The sequence below is a fragment of the Pleurodeles waltl genome, chromosome 3_1, assembly GCF_031143425.1.
Source record: "Pleurodeles waltl isolate 20211129_DDA chromosome 3_1, aPleWal1.hap1.20221129, whole genome shotgun sequence".
NCBI classification, from domain to species: domain Eukaryota; kingdom Metazoa; phylum Chordata; class Amphibia; order Caudata; family Salamandridae; genus Pleurodeles; species Pleurodeles waltl.
The window spans coordinates 1,001,634,460-1,001,657,270 of record NC_090440.1 but is presented as its reverse complement, the minus strand read 5'-3'; the positions used below and the strand labels follow the sequence as shown (position 1 = coordinate 1,001,657,270).

The 22,811-nt window shown below is 41.2% G+C and overlaps 1 protein-coding gene across 1 annotated transcript in view; it reads left to right on the top strand.

Moving 5' to 3' along the window:
- PLA2R1 (phospholipase A2 receptor 1) overlaps positions 1 to 22,811 on the top strand; it is a 1,061,792-nt gene that overhangs the window by 568,416 nt on the left and 470,565 nt on the right. The window contains exon 10 of the mRNA XM_069224206.1: positions 6,132 to 6,238. Coding sequence (XP_069080307.1) covers positions 6,132 to 6,238 — 107 coding nt within the window. The remainder of the gene's footprint in view (positions 1 to 6,131; positions 6,239 to 22,811) is intronic.

Here is a 22,811-nt window from a genome sequence, read left to right as displayed (position 1 = left end):
TATTGACAAATGAGTCTCAACAAATCATGACCATAGCAAAATGATGTGCTCTCAGTTTATTGAAGGGGAATTGGTGAGAATCAAAGAGCCTGTATTTATAAAAAGTGGTTTGTCAAAATGTTATGATCTTTTGCGTATCGTGGAGGTACATGGCAATTCTGTAAAGGTTAAAGGACTGCAGTGTTGGTATTCTGGAAGGGTGGCTAAAGTTCAAATGGTCCATTCTCGACTGTTCCAGGGGCCCACATGCTTCTTCTGTTCAAGGTGTGCAAGACTGTTCTAGGGAGTTCACTATGAAGTTGGATTCTTCTTCCCCCTAAGCACTTGGATCAGCAGGAATTGTTTTGGATAATTTTGCAGATTTAGCATATGCATTCCACCAGAGACTTCCTATGTGTCTCTTGGTGGTACTTCGAATATTACATTGTTTGAATGTTCTTTTCTTCTGTTGCTATCTGCGGTAATATGATTTATGTCAGTATTATTATCTTACTATTCGTGTTATTGTTTTGTTTTTATAAAGATTTGATTGACGGCGATGTGTGGTGACTGGCATGAAAGTGCCGAGTGTTCTGAGTGTGGAACATCAAGATGGTATTAGCATACCTTCGGCAATATTTCGTATCACTTTCCTCTAACCTGAGACATACATCACTCCGACAAACATACTGAGAGTCTTCCTTAAAGTAACGAGTACTTGTCTTACATTAGGAGTAAGGGAGTGACTGAAGAAAGCACTCCTGCCTTGGGGCCTCAGAAGTTTGACAGCATGTTTAGGAAGGGGTGGTCTTAAGTGGATGCTTATTGATTAGCCAGAATACCAACAAATTTGTATCACACCACACATTGATCTTTGGTGCCCCTCATGAATTTTGAGCCTTTATCCAGTCTAGGCTTTTGGGAAACAACATTTTGCATGGTGAAATCTTTAAACCCAAACATTCAATGTTACTCTCAAAACTACAAATCCCAGAATGCAGCATACTAGGACTGAGTAAAGGGGAAACTTATGAAGTAGGGCTCTTGGCAATAGCTATTTTGAACAAACAACCTTCTCCCTGCCACCTTATAAATGTTTTAATCTGGGTTTTGGAGTAAGTGTCCTATCACTTAGAAGCTTTTGTGGCGCCAGGAGCAAAAACTTGTCGAAAGACCCTGACCCAGAGAACCTAGTTCCAATCCCTGCTTTCCAGTTTAACCAAATTGTGTGACCCTGGGCAATAACGTTTCTTCACTGTTGCTCCTTCTCTGCAAATCATCACATTTGAGAACACCTTAAAATATTGTATATCAGGATCCACATGTACAAAAAAATATTTTTTATAAATTTTAAAGAGCGGACCTGGGGAAATTCCTCCATCTGCCCCTTCTCACCATGCCTGACAGTGCTGTTCATATATACTAAACCAAATCCTGACAAGTAATCTTGCTTTGCCCCACGATTGTGTGGAATCTGTCACATTTTTGTGAGATCTTCTGCCTGTCTGAACTTGAGCAATTAAGGCAGTTTAGCGGCTTTCCTAACTGACGTTAATCCAAGAAAGACAGTGTGTGCAGCTATTGTGTAGAATGGCCTCTTTTGGGGATATCCAGTGCCTCTTAAGATTCAGCATGCTTCAGAGAGCCCTCTAGTCCTCGCAGCCTTTCAGAGGTACTGATGTGTTACAAATCCTCTCTGTTTTCCACAGGACATGCTGATTTTCAGCATTTTTGCTCATGGGAGTTCTGACTGCATGTGCATTCACTTTTTATAGTATCATCCTGCAAGTACTGCTCCCTGTTGGGCACACCGGGGGCATAGCTATCGTAAATGTGGCATGTGCAGTGGCCCCAGCAGTACCCATTGTGGAAGAAGGAGGTCCATTTTCCATGCTTACATTTGGGCTTATAGGGGCTGGCTTTAGGGTGGTGTGACCGGTGCAGCTGCACCTGGCCCTGACCTCCTGAGGTGCATTTTTTGGAAATAAGATAAATAACTTACAGGTTCAAAAGCACCTGCTGCAGAGTTCCTTGTGTGTTCATCAGTTTTCCAACAAGAATAAAAATGCCAAGATAACTGTGTTGATAAATGTTCCTTCTTGAGAGAGATCAGGGTTTTGTCTAGTGACAGTTTTGGCTAGTCATAAAGTAGGGCAGAAGGTTACTGTGCTTATTGCAAACATCTTGTACAATGCAGATCACAAAACTGAACTTTATGTGGCTAGCTCAGTGGGTTATTGCCTTTGCCAAAGAGATCCCTTTGTTCCTTGCAGCTCATAAATTACAATCGTATTATAGCACAATGACCTATGAACTGTCATCAAAGAGCTGCTTGCAAACTGCATGGTATAGATTAGTGTTGCTGAAAAGCTTTGTTTGGGCAGACTTGTATTCTAATTAGTAAATTCAACCCATCCACTTTGATACTTTTTTAAATCCTGAGTTTGTGCTGCTGAAGACCAAGCACTCTTAAAATATACTGCCTACTACTATGGATGCCATGTGATTTCTACATTTTGTAATCCTCACTGTGTTATGTAACATTTCCTATAGACCTATAGACAGATGTACACACTTATGGATCATTGGCTCTCTATAATGTGTGTGTGATGTTAAGTGCTGTGACTCCCTACAATGGTAAGAGTAGCGCTATAAAAACAAATGAAATGTATGTGAGAGAAGAGTTATGGATCGATCAGGATTACTGTCCGAGGTAGGAAGTGAGGAATCTGTGGAGAAGTAGGTCATTGAGGGGGCCCCAAAAAAGACTATCACACCATGCGTCATTAGTGCTAAAGCTAGCTCTGCCATGGTACCCTTGTTATTCCACTCAAGAGGCAGCATCTTCTAGGTAAACAGTGCGCTGTAAATTGTGTGGAATAAGTGGTCACCCACGACGATCAACATCTGCTCAGGACCCATCAATGAGCATAATATTGCAGCTTGATACTGTTATTGGATGAATGAGCAATCACGATTGAAGATTGTTTTAGATTTGCATCGTTTGTGTGGATCTTTAACAACAGTGAGCTGTATCTATTGCTGTTCCTCCTCTATTTAAGTTTGGGTATGTTTATAGGGGATTTTGAATTTGGTTAGATGCTTATGGAGTAGCTATTTTTCGATAATGTACTTATTGTTAATAGTTGATTTGCACTGGTTTAACTTTTTTTTTAGAAATTATAACTTTTAATGTAGTATGCATAACTAGCTGTCAAAAACTTTACCTAAAAGCAGTGCAATGAGTCTAATCCGATGTACTGAAAAATACGCTGCAGTTTAACACATGAAGATCACACTTTCCTCCATAAAAGTGTGTCTTACATAAAACATAATATTTTAGAGCAATTATTCAGTAACAAACGTAAATGAAAAATTACCAATGGAGTTTTCAAAATGGTATCTAACATTTTATCACCTTAAACCTGCACATATTTTAAAAATGCTGTATATGTTTAAAGATCCATCCCTTTCCCTCGAACCAGGTTTGCATTCCGAGTTGAACTAAATGTTCTTTAGGAGATGTGGAATAATGGATCTTAAAGGCCTCTTACAAATCCCTAAGACATCAAATAGTTACATATGTGGAACTCCTGTCAATATGTTGCCATCTTACTGCTTCTGCATCCACCAGAAGCAAAAGAGATGCCAGACATGAATGCAGGGAGGTCTTATTGGTGAAGACCTGAGAACTGCCCAGGCATGATGTAGTCACAGCAGCTGTGGCAACCTCAGTTTCTTTCCCTGCTTCTGATCACTCAGTAATGGAACAAAAACTGAAGAGGAGCCTCTGCTCTCTTCCATCAGAGATAGTGTGCTCATGGAAGTGCCAGTCAGCCAGAACTAATCAGTGTAGCACATATTTGCATGAAGAGAGTATGAGGTTAGTATATATATATGGCAGATGATGGCCCAGCCGCCAAATATTAAATCAGGCCCTAAATCTGAAGGTAAAACTTTTCACTGGGACAAACCTGGCCCCTGTATCCGACCCATGCTCCATTGTGGATGGCCCTAACAGATGAGAGTGGTTGGCACTTTATCCTATTTTGTGCTATTTTGAACCTTAAACTTTAAAAAATCATAACTCTGGGTCTACTGATTAGGGCCCATATTTATACTTTTTGACGCATAACTGCGCCAACACAGTTGTGCGTCAAAAATTTTACCGCCGGCTAACGCCATTCCAAAGCGCCATGCAGGCGCCTTATTTATTGAATGATGTTAGCCGGCGCTGCGGACTGGTGTGCGTAAAAAAAAATGACTCACACCAGGCTGCGCCGGCGTAGGGGAAAATGGAGCTTGGGCGTAAAAAAATGGGGCAAGTCAGGTCTGAGGCAAAATTCAGGCCTCAACCTGATTTGCGCCATTTTTTTTTACGCCCAACCCCCATTGAAATGACTCCTGTCTTAGCAAAGACAGGAGTCATACCCCCTTGCCCAATGGCCATGCCCAGGGGACTTATGTCCCCTGGGCATGGTCATTGGGCATAGTGGCATGTAGGGGGGCACAAATCAGGCCCCCCATGCCACAAAAAAAATACGAAAAAAATAACTTACCTGAACTTACCTTAACTTCCCTGGGATGGGTCCCTCCATCCTTGGGTGTCCTCCTGGGGTGGGCAAGGGTGGCAGGGGCGGTCCCTGGGGGCATGGGAGGGCACCTCTGGGCTCCTTCTGAGCCCACAGGTCCCTTAACGCCTGCCCTGACCCAGGCATAAAAAAACTGCGCCCATCAGGCTGGGCGCCATTTTTTAAGGCCTGCCCCCTCCTGTGCGTCAAAATGACATCACAGTATATATAAGGCGCACAGGCCTTAAAGTCATTTTGTGGAAGGGAACGCCTACCTTGCATATAATTAACGCAAGGCTGGTTCCGCCTTCCAAAAAATGGCGCACATGGTGCGCCGCTGCGTCGGACATCAAAGTATAAATATGGGGCAGGGTTTGCGCCGAATGTGCGTCAAAAATTTTGACGCACATTTGCCGCAAACAGAGTATAAATATGCCCCTAGATGTTTGTAATTTTGGTGTCATTTTATTTAGCAAAATTTCATCTGTTTTCTTAAACTGGTTTGGAATTTTTCTTGTGTAGTGCTTTCACTTTATTGCAGTTTGTGTACTCCATAAATACTTCACCCATTACCTCTAATTTTATACTGACTGCTTGTGTACCAAACTACTAAATGGCTAAGCACAGGTTTATTTAAGACGTGTGGTTCACCCTGGCAAGATTTGTAATTATTATGTGAGGTGGGTTCTCACATGAAGTAAGTTCAGTTAATTTTATTTGGTGGATATTTTTTTTTACTGTGTCAGTGTGTAGAAGTGTTTTTTTATTTTTATTTTCTGTAGTGTTTTAAAATTCGTCTATTCCATGTGATGTGGTCTTTATAAAGTGAGCTGTTGTTCGGCTACTTGACAAGTACCTTTTAATGAAAGGTTTTCCTTCTGTGTCACAGGACATTGTTGGCACGGTTACTTCAGAAAAAAGTATAGATAATTCCTTGTTTGTTTACCTGTGGGCCCCTGCACTTTTTTGTTCTAGGTCTTCTGGTACTTCAGTGCTCTTTACACATTGATATGTATCTCTTCAGTTTGATATGATGGTTTATTAGACAGTCACTTCTAAGAGGTGTTCTGCAACCAATGTTCTCATGACATTCATTAGTTGGTATTAACTTGGTGACTGGTGTCAGTGAAAGGATTAGCCCTGTTTGGTATATCCTCATACTGTAAAGTCTGTGATGAGGAAAAGGGATCAGGTGTTAATGTTATGATTAACTATATATACTCCTCATTAAACTGACTCTTTTTCATCACAGGATTACAGCTGTGATACTGCTTGGTTGCGGTAAACAGGAGTCCAGGTGCAATCAAATATCTGTGTCCTGGTGGCAAAGGGAGAGGCAAAAAAATTGTTTATTACATTTGAATAGATAACACAGGTGGCTGTTTTCCGGATTCGATTCACTCTTATACTGCCAAGGCTGTGTAAGGAAGGCTAGACCCAGTAGATAATCGGGGCATTACCCATCATATTTGCTGATTATTTTTATGTGTGACTATGTACTTGCTTTTACAGAGATACCCAGACCCTCTCATTGGTATTCTAAAATGTGTTTAACACATATCTCAACATTATATATTTTAGGATTGGGAAAGGCATGGTGAATTTTGCTACAGAATTGACAACGTTTCACGAAGTTTTGAAAATGCATCAAGTGGACATGACTGCCCTCTTCTAACAGTAGCAAACAGGTACTGTGGTTAGTGCTTTAAAGAAATTTGGTGCCTTGGTGGACGAATATATAACAATAACCAACAGGATAAATCATAAATAGGAGATATGGTTTTACCTTGTATTTACTGTTAAGTTATTTATAGTGTCTAAAAGACAAGTTTCAGTCGTGTTTCAGAAACCACTAATATGTTTTTAAAATGCAACATGTTCTGTAACATAAATGATGCAAGGAAACATTGAGATGCGGAGGACTCATTTAGACAGTCCAATACACAGTAAATTAGAAATATTTGTGATTAAATATGTAATGCTCATTTGTAGTGTCATCGTTTCTCCGTGAAAATGCAGAACGTCTTTCAATACCATTAGTTATGCAACTCTTATTCAACCTCATACCTCTTCATACCTCAGTGACAGATCCTATTTTGTAAACTTGACAAATTGTCTTCTTCCAAAGTCCATCACGATGAACCTTCCCACAAGGATTATTTCAGGTTCCTTTCATTTGAGCCTACCGCCTTCAAACTCTATGTGGAACCTTAAATGGGGAACTCAGAGTTCTCCAAGCTCAAAGAACGGAGGCCCTGAATATGATGTGGCCGGAAATGACAAATCCAGACAGCATGCCTGCACCTAAATTTGCCCCGGAACTGGGAATTACTTGCAAAGCCTGAATTATTGGGTCTAAATTTGTGGAAATCCCATTCCACAGGCAATTCAGCTTCCATTTACGATCTGCTCTGTGCAGGTGATAAGGGGAAACAGTGAAACTTTGCAGGCCGGGATGCATCGCCAGGCAAGACTGTGGGATGGTAGGAGGGAGTATTCTTACTACTCCTCTACTGTGTGAAGGGCAGGGAGCCAGGGCTAGGGTGCACTGTGTTAAAACTGAACTGTCTATTCTAGTACTAGAAAAGTGCAGTAGGGTACAACTCTCCACCATGTAGAGGTTACATAGTTTCCTCAAGAACTGTGATTTCCACCAATAAGTTCACTTTTGGAGCAATCATCATTGCCATCCTGAAGCATGAGTAAAGCAATTCCTCCAGCTTAGAATCCTTTGATAGAAAGTACACCAGCGGGAGACATTGTAGAACCACTGCTTTGCAGAGGATTATATTACACCAACCTTCACAAAATTAAGTCAATTGCATTTAAATATACTTAATTGATATCTAAAGTACAAAATAAAGCATTGCTACGGTCAACAGAACATAGAAAACAGGCGTGATTTCAATTATGAGTTTCATTCTTCCCTGTGATAACCTTGGTGGAGATGTACTCTGTGTTGTGCCTTTAAGGAATAAGTGACTTTGGACTAATATAAGTGGCAAAACATCTTGACTTTCATTATGACTAATGAACTCTTCAGAGTTAGAAGGTGTTTAGTTTTAATTTTCAATTTGCATTTTTTTCAATTGTTTATTCAAATTTATATTGGTGGGATAAACATTGTCAATGTATGTCCATCTAGAAGCGTCATTTGGCACGATTTTAGTAGAATGATATGGTAACTACGATGATTTTAAACAGGTGCACAAAGAACACCCAAGTCCCCTTGCAATCTGAAAAAAGAGGAATAAAAACTACTATTTCTAGGAAGAACTGTACTCACTACTTGATTACCTAAAAATTAATTATGTGACGTGGGAGACAAAGCTGGTAAGCTGCTGCTGTGGCTTGGAAAGCAGGAAGACATCATAAGACATGTCTATATGGGGAAAGATAGACTGGGAAAGAGAGTACAAGGATCCAAATTGGTCACATAAAAATTTGCCTTAAATCAGCTGCAGACAGAGAAAATGTGCAAGCCCCATGGGATACATATGGCATCCCATAAGCAACTAGCAAAACCAAAATACTAGCAAAAATCAAAGTGAATAGGTTAGCTCTGAATATAAATATGTTCATACACCCTGATAAGTCCAGGTAATGGTGTCCAAGTTGATCAGACTGTTATGCGGAATGAAACGAGTAAATCTCGATATTTGCAGATGACATATTACTGTGTCTAGATGTCCCAGTAAGTGAGGCCTTGTTCCTCGCTGGGCCGGCGGGCAGAAACACTGTTTCCACCTGCCAGCCAAGCGGGGAACTCAAAATAGGGCAAGCGGGGTTCAGGCTGCCCATGTGGCCTGATGGCGGAAAGACATTGGCAGGTGGCCTCCGCCGCCTGCCAATGTCATAATGACAGCCTATATGTACTAAGGGGAAGTTAGAGTTACTGGAGGAATTACCATGTGAGATTGTTGCATGCCATGCATGAAATCACCATTTTAGATTTACATTTTTAGCTTGACATCTTTTTCTAATGGTGACTTTGACCTTTCACATAAATTTTACCAACACGGGAATGTGTTGCTCACACATTTAATCTCCATTTTAGATTTACATTTTTTGTTTGACATATTTTTCTAATGGTGACTTTGACCTTTCACATACGTTTTACCAACACGAGAATGTGCTGCTCATGCATTTAATTCTGGGAGGCATTGTCGCCCTGTAGTCTGCACAATCAGTCCAGGGACGCACAATAAGAACACAATGCCCCGGTTTTCCTTTTCTGTGTTCATTAAAAGACAATCCATTTTTGCTGTACCTCTGTCACAGTGCTGTAGGGAGAGAGTTTTATTATATAAACAGTGTCTGTGCTACACTCGAGAGGAGCATTTAATGCCAGATGATCATGGAACCGCTGTGAACTGTGACAGAGATGCAGCCCTGCTGACTTTGACCTTCATCCTGCAGAGGAAGATAACTGCACACTGAGACTGGCTTCCTGACACCTGAGACCAAGATATGGGGATTGTACTATCCCAACTGATCTGGCAGAGCCTACCCCCGCTATGCTCTCTTTAGTATAGTGTTACATACAGATTGGAGTGAGGCAACGTTAGAAGCAATTAACTTGGTTGTATTGTTTACTACTCTAATAATGCTGATTACAGTAACACATCTCATCTTTCTAATAATCACAGATTCTTTACAAGAATGCAATCATTTCAATAAATATTTTGAAAAAGCATTTTCTTGGGTGTACCTTGGACATACATACGTGAATACACAAAAGAATAGATCTGTTTCCATGGATTACTTGGGAATCAGGGAGTCATGTTTGAGGTTGCTGATAAAATCTATTACCCTGGTATAAGGACAGTCAAAATTGGTTTTATCTTATACAGCCGAAAATCCCTCATAGAGTACCACACAAGGGCTAAACTATGGAGGTTTGAGTGAGGGCATAATGTCAAATTTCCATGTGTTTGTGACTACAAAGGAACTTTTATAGATGTGATGCAGAAACATATCTAGGAGATGGTGGGTGTAGTGTCTTGCCCAGCTTGGGAGCATGCAGATGAATTATGCTATACAAGAGCTGTGGTCAGACATGGCTTTATTCTTCAGCATACACTTACACACTGTGCATTACATCATACGTTCTGTTAACCACACACTCAAACCTCCCCACACATTATGTACGTCCTGTTCAGAGTCCACCCAGAACCACTAGAATTCTAGTGTGCATACCATCTATATGCTACAGTGGACAGGGAATTGGAGGTGGTATTGGGCCTTTCCCTGGACTTCAATACAATCAATGTATTACAATGGTTCTGTGATAAAGTCATAGCCTTGTGTGGCAAAATGGGACATAATGCTGCAATATGTTAGCTACAAAAAAGATTTTTCCTGTCATATGGACTGATGTATTGCGGTGAAGAAAGTGGTGTACGAGTTTCCCTAGGAAGTTTAATATAATATGAAGAACATGGCTGGACAAAATGGGGTTGATGCGGTTAAACATTGCTTCATTCTTCAGCATACATTCAAACACTGTGCATTACATCATACTTTTGTTGAACCACACCCTAACACCTCCCCACACATTACGTACCTTCTGTTCAGAGTCTGCCCAACACTATGAGGACTCTAGTGTGCATAACATCAAAGCCTACATCTCCCCCTTTGTTAAATAAAAAGGTGTCATACATCACCAAATCACATTTCCTTGATGAGGTGCTCTCATTGTCTTCTGGCTCAGGTGATCCGAGTCGACCGAGTTGAATGGCGGCATAGGCTTAGACGCTAGAGCAGACCTGCTGGCGGGGTCACTTCCTGTACGGTTTCGGGACTCGACAAGTGTTGTGATAGGTTTTAAAATCTGATGTGTCCTGGGTGATGGATTGCCCAGGACACTGTGCTGTTATCATATGTCCTGTAATCAATGGGCAGCAAAAGGAGTGAAGGTTTTCCATTTGAATTTTTGCTTAACCAATACCTAGACAATGCCCTGTCAAAAACTGTCTCCTGGGCATGGCAACTCTGATTTGCGTATGTTTTCATTCTTCTTTTCTAAGCCACATCGGTACCCCGAATCTTGTTAGTATCCACCGATCGATCTGGAGTTCACTGAGGTAGTTTTGTTCTGATGGCTCTCCCACAGAGCAAGGTGGCTGGACTCCCACCAGTTGTGGATTGAGGAGTTCATCCATAGGCCCGAAGGGCCCAACACATGGCTTGGTTCAGGTCGATTCCGTCCAAGGATGCATGTTGAATGACCCTCTTGCGGGTGGCAATGAATCATTCAACTACACAATTGACTTGTGGCCAAAGGGGTGTACTCTTTTGTTGTTTGGCTTTGAGTTGGACAAGAAAGTCTTTGAAATCTTTGCTGTTAAAGGGTGATCCGTTATCAAATTTGAGGATTTCTGGGATGCCCCACATTGCAAAGATATCATCAATCCGTTCTAGGATTTTATCATGGGTTCTCGAAGATAGGTCTTCGACTAAATGAAAATGTGAATATTTGCCTATGGCTACCATGAGATGATGTCCATTTCCTAACGGCCAAAAAAAGTCAACTAGAACTCTCTCCACGCATGGGCAGGAAGATCAGACATTGTCACTTCAGCTCCTTCTCAATTCTCTCATCTAGCCGAGGGAATCACACTCTATCTCTTAATGCTTGTTTGGTGGCTACCACACCACAGTGTCCTTCATGAGCCAGCTCAATGACCCACTGTCTTGAGCCTCGAGGTATGATGATTCTCGAGCCTTCTAGTATTTTGCCTTCTTGGATGACAGCTAACTCACCCTGCATATTTTTGAACTTTTGGAATTCAACATCATCAGCAAGGGCCCGGGTACTTCTTCTCCATGACTGCATGGTAATCAGTTCTTTGATTATGTCCATGTCTTTATCTTCATTGGTTGCAACAATGATTTGTTCCACAGACAGAGAGCTTGTGTGCTTGATTTCACAATAAAGTTGAGATATGCTTCAGCTGTCTTAGTAGTCAAACTGTGATGATGCAGCAGCACTTGTGAAAGGTAATCTGCAGGGCTTTGATCTTCCCCCGGTTTGTGCACAATCCCATAGTTAAATTCTTAACCCCCACCTCTTGATGCAAGGGGGCATCTTAGCCTTCTGGTTTCCAAAAATGTTAAGCAATGACTGGTGATCCGTGATGACTGTAAATCGTTTTCCATAGAGGAACACATGAAAGTTTTTGCAGGCCCACACCATAGCCAGACTCTTTTTCTTCGGCTGAGAGTAAGCGCATTCTGTATCAGACAGGCTTCGACTGGCATAGGCCATGATGTGTCTCTGCGCATTCGGATAGCCATTGTGTTGACCAAGAATTGCCCCTAGCCCTACCAGGCTTGTATCAACTGTTATTTTAGTATGTAACTTGAGGTCAAAGTAGGCCATTTCAGTTGCATTCTCAATCGCATGTTTAATGTCCTTGAACTCTGGTTGCATTCCTTATTAGTCAAGCCTCTCAATGGGGTACTCATAGTAGCAAAATTATGAATGTATCTTGAGAAATAACTGGCATTGCTCAGAAAGGATCACAGAATTGTAACATCTTGAGGGGCAAGTAGATGACAGTGCCTGCACCTTGTCTGGTTCTGGAATCATTCCCCATCAGAGAATATGTGCTCAAAAAGCTTGAGTTTAGTTTTGTGAAACTCATACTTTGCACCAGTTAGAGTGACATCTGCATCAGTGAGTAGCTGGCTCCCTTGGATAAGGGATTTGTTGTGTTCTCCTAAGAACCAGTATGTCATCACTGTAATTTAAAGCATGTGTAGCAGGGTCGATCACTCGGCAAACAACATCCCGAAATATCTCAGCAGCCAAAAATACTCAAAAACCCAGTCTGTTAAATCGGAACAGACCAACATGAGTTGAAAAGGTAGTAATGTACCTACAGTTCTCCTCCAACTCGAGTTGATGGTATCCTTTATTCAGGTCAAGGCAGGAAAACACTTTGGCTCCATTCAATTGCATGATCATGTCTGCTATGTGCGGACCAGGGTGTCTCTCTTTCTCAATGGCATTGTTTGCTTGGTGCATATAACGCAAATGTGCAGCGCTTTTCTACTGTCTTTTTTAGGTATTACTACTATGGGCGGAACCCATAATGTTGGCCCTGTGGAAAATTTAATTATGTCATGTTTTAAGAGGCTTCTGACTATTTCTCTACAGCTTCTTGTATATGAAAAGCAAATCTGCTGTGTCACTGAGCAACAGGGAGAATGTCTTCCTTGATATGAAGCTGTATTGTAATGTTCTTGAGTTTTTTCAGGCCAATCGAAAAACAACAGGAATTGGCTTGTGATCTCAGACTGAGCACAGAGGTTGTAGCTGAGGCATATCAATCCCATGTCAGCAGGGGAGGCAAAACTGAGTAAACAGGCACTCTACAAAGTCACTTGTAGAACATGAATGGTGTCTAGCACCAATGTCTTTCTGTGTCTCATTGCCACTAGGAATGACCCTTGGCTTTTCAATGGCTCAAAAGCAGCCCAGGTATAAGCCTTCATGCCTAATGGAGTGAGGTGAGGCACAGAGGACAGCCTGTCAAACCTTTCTACTGGCATGATGTTAATCAATATACCACTGTCTATGAAAAAGTTACTGGGTAATTGTTCACTTTCCATTTGATTTTGGGACAGTTTCCAGATAATATTTGTCTATCTTTTTGGTGAGCTTTCTTTGAACTGTGATCTTCTTTACGGGTTGCAAACCCGTAACGTACACGCCGTTTTTTGGTAGATATCATTAGTGCACATCCATCTCCTTCACTGGTACTCAATAGTGACTTTGAAGAACCGGTTTAAGATGAGCTTGGCATTCATTGATATTGCCTGGTTTCTACTTGTTGTAGCGGATGTTGATTTTTGGTATTAGGGTTGTGGCACAAACGCTTCTGAAACATACTAGCACTCATTTTTTCTTGCCATCATGACACATTTGAGTTTTCTTTGCTTCGGCACACAATTATGAGATGGTTCTTTTTTCCATAACCTTTTCAAACTTGTCATACAGCTGAACATTTACCTTTATGGGGAAATGACAATTCACATCGGGAGCAGAGTATTTTTTTCAATGAAGTCATCGACCTACTTGTATCTTGTTTATGCTTGTGCTTGCATTTCACGGTCAACGCTGATTCATAGTGTGCTGTTGCTGCCGCCATGTCAGCAGCTTGTCGCTCTGCTCATTCTCCTGCACACGTAGCCATCATCATTTTCTCTGGACTGCGTGTTTGCCTTAGCATGCACCTTTTAATTGAATCTAAAAGGCAGCCATCAAATATTCTGAGGTGGTTGGCTCCTTGATCAGTGAAGTTGAAGAACTTGCAATGTGCATTAAGTCTTTCAACAAACTCATCCATTGTTTCACCAACCTCTTGTCGCGTTTGATTGAAGATATACCTTTCATAGTCAACATTCAGCATTGGATTGAACTTGGGCCTTAATGCTTCTTTTACCTTTTAGTATAATTTTGCATCAGTCTGTGAGATTTTCTTTAGCACTTCTTTCACTCCATTGCCTGCAAGATTCTTATAATATTTGATGATCATCTTGTCATCCTCTTCCTCTAGTGCATCTATTAAGTCATTGAATGTTTCGATCCATGCAGCCCACCTGTCACCAATGTTTTGCTTCTTTGTAGTCTTGAAAGGCAGTGGTGCCTTCAGGAACACAGCTGCATTGTACTTTGAGCTCCCTTTTGCCACCCTTGAGAGCATGTGCCATTCCGACAGCTTTCACCCCCCACAGTGGCACCGACAACTCCTACAAGCAGAAGTTGCTGCCATAGTATGCACCGCTGTATGCTTCAATCACCCATGCTGGTGAGTAAGTTCTCTGTTTCTTGTACCCTGCTGACGTGATCCTTATTTCTTGCTCCATCTGAATAATTGTTCTGTATTTGGGGCATGGCACAGAATCTCTGTCGACCACCTCACCAGCGGTTTTGGTGGCCATTTTGAATGTGCTCCTCTGCAGGGCCTTCGTTCTCTTCTGCAGCTGTTTACAGGCTTGAGCAGGGCTTTGACTCTGCCTGTGCCACTCGCAGACCACTCCGTATCGATTCTGGGCACAGTGGCACACACAAGCAGTTTGCAATATTGTTGCAAACTCTCGGGGAGAGAAGTCTTGTCTTCTCCGGCATGTATCCCCTACTCATCAACAGTTGTACCATCTTCCTCAGCCCTGGAGTATGCAGATGAATTGCGTCACATAGGAGCTGCGGTCAAACATTACTTTATTCTACAGCATACACACATACTGTGCACTACGTCATACCTTCCGTTAACCACACCCTCACACCTCCACATACATTACATACTTCCTGTTCCTGGCTTTTCCATGGACTTGAATGCAAACAATGTGTTACAAGAGTTCTGGGATAAAATCATATTTTCATGTGACAAAATGAGACATAAAGCAACAATATGTTGGCTAAAAAACGTTGACAATTGAAGATTGGTCCTGTCATTAGAACTGATGTAATGCAGTGAAGGAAGTGGTGTATGAGGGTTTCCCTAGGAAGTTTAATAAAATATGACAAACATGGCTGGAAAAAATGGGTTTGCTCAGGAATGAGTGCAGACACTTGATGGCACTCATACATGTACTGAATTTAATAGCTACCTGTTTTCTAACTAAGTCAGTTCCTGGAAGCTACTTCACTGTCTAATGTTTTAATTTGTTTACAAAAACAAAAAAAGTCAAAAATAATTGTCTACACTGAACAGTCATTTGCCCGATCTGTAAATCTTTTGGCACTGAAAACAGGGACCTGGTAATACTGCCTTATGTTGTTATGGGCTAGAACCTTTCTGGAACCACTGTGAGTTTCCTTTTTACTGTACTTTTCCTTAAACTTGCAAAAATATTTTTCTCATGCTACTTAAATGTACACAGACATTTGCAAGACCAATTTGTTTTTTTGTCCTTATTTATACACTCACAGTTTTACTAATAATAATGATAGATTCAAAATTTTAGGGCTGCTAACTCCTTGAGTCATTCAAATCGACTCATGATATATGTGAATAAAACCTTAGTATTCTTAATACATACGGGGTACACTCCGATATGGGATATTACATCCATTAATGAATTTAGCTACAAGACATATATTTACTGCATCAAATGTCTTCAATTTCTTAATAATCTTGCAGGGCGGAGCAGCGGATGGCGGGGGGCAAACAACAAAAGAAATATAATAATAAAAAAACTTACCTTATGTGTTGTGCCGGTCCAATCTTCTTTGCTCCGCTCCTCTCCTCTACTGCAAGCCTGCCCTGCGTCCAATCCTAACGCTGCTTTCATGCTTCTGGCAGCATGAAGGCAGAGTTAGGATTGGACAGAGCTCCCAGCCAGGGCACTCCGAGGAAGAGTGGAAGTCTCTTCCTGCTGTCAACGCTGTGCCGGGCTGTAGAGAGCCCAGAGCGCATATGTGTTTGGCCGGCCCGAGACGGGCAGCCAAACATACATGCGCACTGAGGGGGAGTACTGTGCACTCCCCCTCTGTCCCCGTCACAGCTCCATGGCCCTCCCCTTTTACTATAAAATGATAATAAACATAGTTTATTATCGTTTAATAGTACAAGTTTTGCAGCTGCTGGCGTAGAGGGGGGTGAGGCTCCTCCGCCATAGCAGAGGAGCTGCCCCTGCATAATAGGTAACATGAAGCCACATAGTGTAGAATGTTAGTGAATTTAGAGCAGAGTCAAGTCTTGGCACAGAAGTGTAAGCAGCTTTTTGAGACAAACAACAGTTGCAGTGAAAACAGTATTCTAGCTCCACTCTGCAGTGAGGACTGCTATTAAAACTGGCACCTGGTCACACCATGCAAACTGTATAGAAAGCAGTCATATACCCAAGTGATCATATATGTCTCACTGAGACAGAAAGGACTTCTTGTAACCTGTGCCCTAAAATGTAAGTTAATAAAATGTGTTCTTGAAAAAAACAAATATATGTTAATGAAAAAAAAATATATATATATATATATATATATATATATATATATATATATATATATATATATATATATATATATTTAAAAACAGAGGACTGCAGATAAAGACACACCTACAATTCTCATGTCTGAAACTATGGCCTGCTAATATAAAAGGGGTAAATATTGCAAGAACCGCAGACCTGCCCATCAAATAGTATTTATTATAAAGGTAATTCTTATTTCTAACAGTTTTGACTGTATCCTGTCACATACCTGCAACCATGCATACATCTTTTGCGCAATCCCATAGGAAGACAGTACCCCATTCCTGCTGTTTTCCAGTTAAATAATAAGATTAGCCCACAGAACGGCAATGAAATGAACAAACAGCAGTTGAGGATACTGTATTTGCCTTAGGTCTAAGCCATAGTGCAGAGAATAGATTCGATTAGGCTTAATAGAAGCATATTCCCGACTGCCCACAATTAAGGTTACAGAAATATATTGACTTTTACTATCAACAAACCATGCTATTTGTATAAAGTACTTCATTTGTGTGTGTATAGCATGTCTCATACCTTTACCATAGGCATGGCAGTGGCAGCAGAACATTGCTGAAAAATGAACACTTTCTGGCTTTCTGACTACTTGTGAGAAACTGGGTTACTGTTTGACTGGGGTGTGAGCCCTCTTAAAGCATCAATCACAATCCTTGTCTTGGTAAGGCACAAGCAGACCCCTAATTAACCTGTGAATAACCCCCTTGTAATTGGCACAGATCAGTCAGGCTTAACTTAGACGCTAGGCATAAAGTATTTGTGTAACACCTTAAACAGTAAAAAAGTGAAACTACCACACAAAAAGTGTCCCACACAAATCTAGAAAAATAGAGCTGAATACTATAAATAAACCAAGACCAAAATAACAAATATCCAATCACTAGATCCAGAGATATGATTTTTTTTATAGAATTTAGTAAAATAGCACCAAAAGGCACAAACCTCCAACTCAGGATTTCTGTTTTTGCTGGACTGTGATCAAAGTCAAGAGTTCAGACCAACCGCAATGGAGTGCAGGTCACATACAGTCCAGTCCTGCTGAAGTTCACCTTCTCAGGTTTTATCCCAAACATACTGTTCGCATTAAAGAGGGCTGAAAGGAGCAGGGAGAGCATTGCAGGAGGCTGTTGGTGAAGTTTGAGGAGCCAGCTGACATTGTGGCTGGCCATTGCTTGAGTTTTGCATTGGTGGTCAGTGCTAGTGGTCGATGCTGCAGTGTGAAGAGTCGGGTTGACGGAGCTTCACACTGATTTGCAGAGTGAGTTGCCTAAGAGGTTTGATTTCAGCTTCTGCAGGACATACCAATGCTCCAGAACCTGAGAGACACCACTTGGCCGTCAGGAACTCAAAGCAGCTGGGTCCAGGGGCTGGTGCAGGATAAGCCTTTATGTCCCTGAGGCTCAGAACAACAAGCCAGCGGACTAGTCCTTGGAGTCAACCTGGGGTCCTAGGTTCAAGATGAAGTTGCAGGTCTAGTCCTTCATCCCCAGGCAAAAGGGCATCAGGTCAGCACAGCAGGACAGCAGTTCTTTTAGAGCAGATGTTCAGCAGAGTGGCAATCTCCTCTATTAGTACATCAGTCCTTCTTCCTGGCAGAGTATCCACAGGTCCAGAAGTATACTGAAGAGGTGGTATCTGAGGTACAGTATTTATACACCATTGTGTCTTTGAAGTGGATAGAAGCTTCAAGAGGCATGGCTTTGTAGTGCACACATGCACTGCCTTCCTGGCTCTAGCTCCAGACTAACTACAGGGGGTATGCAGCCCTTTTGGTGGAGAAAGGACCCAGCCTATTCAGCTGTAAGGGGGGCTGGTTCCAATTCCTCCTTCCCACCATGCCAGTGACGGCTCATCCAGTCACTCTAAGCTCCCCTTATGTTTGGCAGTCTGGGAGGAATACACAAAGCCCAACTGTCACCAACACCCAGCCATGTGACAAGCTGCAGGCACCAAATGGCTAAGGCAAGAAAATGCCAATTATTCAAAAAGTGGCATGGGCAGAACTGCAATTTAAAGTATGACTTCTACATGAGTTAGGATTTCAAATTGTGAATCCAGAGACACCAAATAGTAACTGGTACCTATTTCCATTTGAAAATTGCATTTTGCAAATGTAATAATGTTATCCTACGGGAGAGGCCTTGCAGTAATGACAAAATAAATAAATACTTTTTTACTAGAAAAACATGTAAAACTTAAAATGTATTACACCCTGACGTCTGGGCTGCCCAGGGACTACCCTAGAGGTGGCTTATGGATGTGCATTAAAACAAACATTCTGTACCTAGCAAAATGTTTTATTAGCCAGGTCAAAATGACAGTTTAAAACTGCACAAACACAGGTTGCAATGGCAGGCCTGAGACATTTTTAAAGTGCTACTTGAGTCAGTAGCACAATCAGTGTGTGTATAAATTCATTGTTTGATTAATTAAAATCATCACAATCACTTAATTCAAAATGCTAGCAATATAATTTAAAACATAGTTTAAAATACAATATCCGCGAGATGCTGATATGATCATATATATAACATTACTATTATCAGCTTTGAAAAGCAAAAGAAAATGCATTTTTCCAGAGGTTCAATCAAATCGTAAAATTGCATAATGCCCATTAGCGGACAAATAAACTAAACATTGATTAGCAACTAAATAAGGACCAATTCGTAAATATTTGCACAAATTTGCTGCAGGTTTTGTAGCCAAAATTTTCATAAAACCTAAAAAAGAACTTTAAGTCAACCAAGTTACAACCGGACATTGCTTAGCCATAGAACGTGCAAACCTTTCTCAGAACATGTGCAAAATTTACAAAAATGCACAGATACTTTAAAAAATGCACACAGTTAAATAATTTTCCTATTTTATACCTAAGTAACACAAAGGTTTAAAAAATAGTATGACTTAATGAGCCTGAATATTAAAATAGATCAGTCTTATATGCAACATTATGACAGGTAGTGTTGAAAAATAATTTTAAAATATAAGTACACTGTTCCCAGAAAAAAGGAAAAAGCACAGGGTAACCCTTATGTTATAAGCAAGTGCCCTCACACACCCAATAGGGTGTCATGCTTCATCATCGGGCAAGCTCCTCGTCAGACCAGCCCTGCAATGTCTGACGGGCACCCCTGGAAGGGGGCTCTTTGCTGGAGATTGTTTCTCTGTGCCGTGGTGAAAGAGATGAAAAAGAGTCAATGCCCACCTTCAGACACTATGAAAAGTAGGAGAGTGAAGGGAAGTTAAAATTGGCTCAAAACCCAGACAAGACACCTAAATTTAATCATCAATAAAGGGGTAATGATCAAAGTGATAAAAACACAAAGAGGAGAGTGGGGAATGAGACAATGCTCAGACACTCTCTTAAAACAGGTAGAGTCAGGGGGTAGGAAACTATCTCAAACCCCTGTGAACAGGGTCAACATGTTTTGTGTCTTAAATGGTCCATATGGATCCAGCAACACTTCATCAGGACCAAAACACTTAATTAAACACTTCTCCTATTAATTCAATTACAAAACCTCAATATGTCAACAACAGTCAATCTGATTATACTCCAGTCACTTACTAAAAGTAAACTGCACGTCAGGCTAGTCTATCTCAAGGGTCAACCGTCCCACAACTAGGATCCGGCTCCATAGGTTAACACAAGCCAGAGGGAAAGCGCAATCAATCTACGTCGCTGTTCCCCTACATGGGACCTACCCATGGCCGTGCTCCCGAACAGATTGAAAAATATGTCATAAAGGTTCCAAGTGCATATATACAGGAAAATAATCTGTACATTTCTTAGCAGCAGAGTTAAAACCAGTAAAGTTACAGATTGTACCAATTTGGTGCAATTCCTATAGCCAAATAATTTCAAAAGTCTAAAGCTCTAAGTCCACTAAGTTATAACCAAACATTACTTAACTGTAAGGCATGGGCAACACATTCACAAAACATGTGCAAACATGCTAAAGTGCAATAATGTTGAATGATTTTCCTTGTTCAGCTCTTAAATGCCACAGGCACTCAGCAGAATTACAGCCACTTAGTGAGCCTAAGGAATAATTGTTTGGGTAATCAGCTATCAACATAAAACCAGCAATGTTCTCAATTGAAAGATAAGCTAAATTGAGGCAGTCAGTTTTTTTTTTTGGCCTTAGCCAGAAACTTAATAAACCATCAGTTAAGTGGAAACAATTGTCGGTTATGCCTAAATAAAGACTTGACAACATATTCTTGCCTTTGTTTTTAAAAATAAAGGTCTCAGCAAAACTTCAATGGTCACTTCATAGACATGGACAAATGCATAGTATATGCAATCCTTTTTCCTGCTGGTAGTCACAAAGCCTACAATTACTATTTGGCCAATCATGTAACCATTACAGAGTCCAATCCTTAGTTTGATAAGCGCCAGGTCTTAGCCTCAGGAATGTATCTCAAATATGTGGAGAAAAGTGTGTGGTTAAGTATGACTGAATGCCCAATGTTTCATAAGAGTTGATGACTGGCCAGGCATGCTTTTTGACTGCAATAACTCGTTTATCCAAATGCAATGAAAGAAATTTTGTCGATTGATTAAAAGAGTGCTTGAGGCATGCTGCGGTCATATGAACAGGCCATTGATCCTGTAGGCCAAAGACTAGGAAGGAATCAGTCATGTAGACCTGCCATGGCCTGGTATAGGCATAGTTGTTGATTGCCAACCAGCACATATTGGCAAGACAGCAAAATTCTGATGAAGCCAAGAACTACAAATAAATAAAAAAAAGTCTGCTTGGTGCATCAAGGTCTGCTTGTAAGGGTCGAATCACTGCTGCAGGCCCACCAGTAGCATTTAATTTACAGGCCCTGGGCACATTTAGTGCAACTATACTAGAGACTTGCAAGTGAATTAAATATGCCAATTGGGTGTAAGCCAATTCTACCATGTTTTGAGGAGAGAGCACAAGTTATTTAGCACTGGTCAGCTTAGCGCTGGTTAGCAGTGGTAAAGTGCACAGCGTTCTAAGGCCAACAAAAACATATTCAACAGAAATGGAGGAGTGTAGGCAGAAAGTTTGGGGATGACCATGCAGAGAAGGCCAAGTTCAACACCTCGGAAAGCAAAATCACAGAAGACACAGAGGAAGTCAATGCCCAAAATTTAAGTATGGGAAAATCTTATATTTCCTGTCAGGTTGATGGTAACTGAGCTCTTAGATCATTTGGAATCAGAAGCTTCCTGAATTTTCTGTGCTTTTTTTGAGGTGCTGCACATTAGACCTCTTCTGCATTGGCTTGCAGTTTAGTGGTACAAGAATTCAGATAGTTTGAAGTACAATTTAGCTCTGATTACCAGAGTTATTTGCTCATTTCCCACGTGGTACCCATTACCAGGGTTCTTTGGTCTTCTGCCTGATGGTACCAAAAACATCCTTTAGAAAAAGTCTACTTTCAGTGACCTCTCCCTTAGCAAATAATTGTAATGCACACTTCCTTCCTGGGATAGAGGTCTCAGACACTCACTTAATAATTCAAAGAAACTAATCACTGAAAGACGTTGGCACAGTTTATGATCCTCTACCTTTTTCAACAATGCTTTAGGAAAGAGTCCTGAGAGCCACTGAGATGAAGCTCAAATGATCTGATAGGTGTTGAAAACGTGAAAGCAGTTTCTTTCAACTGAACTCTCACAGTGGAATATCAAACATGGAAGAAATGAAGACTGAATTGTTGCAGCCAGATTTGGATCCTGTGACTTGTAGTTAGCACACAGTTCTCAGCAGCTATTTTCAACTCACTGCACCATCTTGCAAATGCCTTAGCAAAGATATACATACCTGCCAATTAGTGGTGGCTCGTTATATAGATGAATAATTATGCAACCATGCACACACGCACATTTACTTCCACCCATCTACTCACAAGCACACCTGCATACTCACACCCACCCATTCACAAGGATACTTGCTCTCACCTATCCATTCACATCATGCACGCATGTACCTACCATTCACAAGCACCTACATAAGCACACACCCAGTGACAGTACACACTCTCAAGTACACATATATTCATACACACACATGCACAAAATGTTAAATAAGCATTTCCCAGCCTGTGGCAATGACAGCAAGACCACTATCTGGCAGGAGAGAGAAGCAAAAAGGCACCAGAAGTTGTTGGAGACTTCAGGGCAGGAAGGGACACACAGATAATCATGTCTTCTCCTCTCATTGGCTGACCTCGTCACAGAGTGGGATGGGGACTAGGAGATTTGTTGACTCCACCCCACCC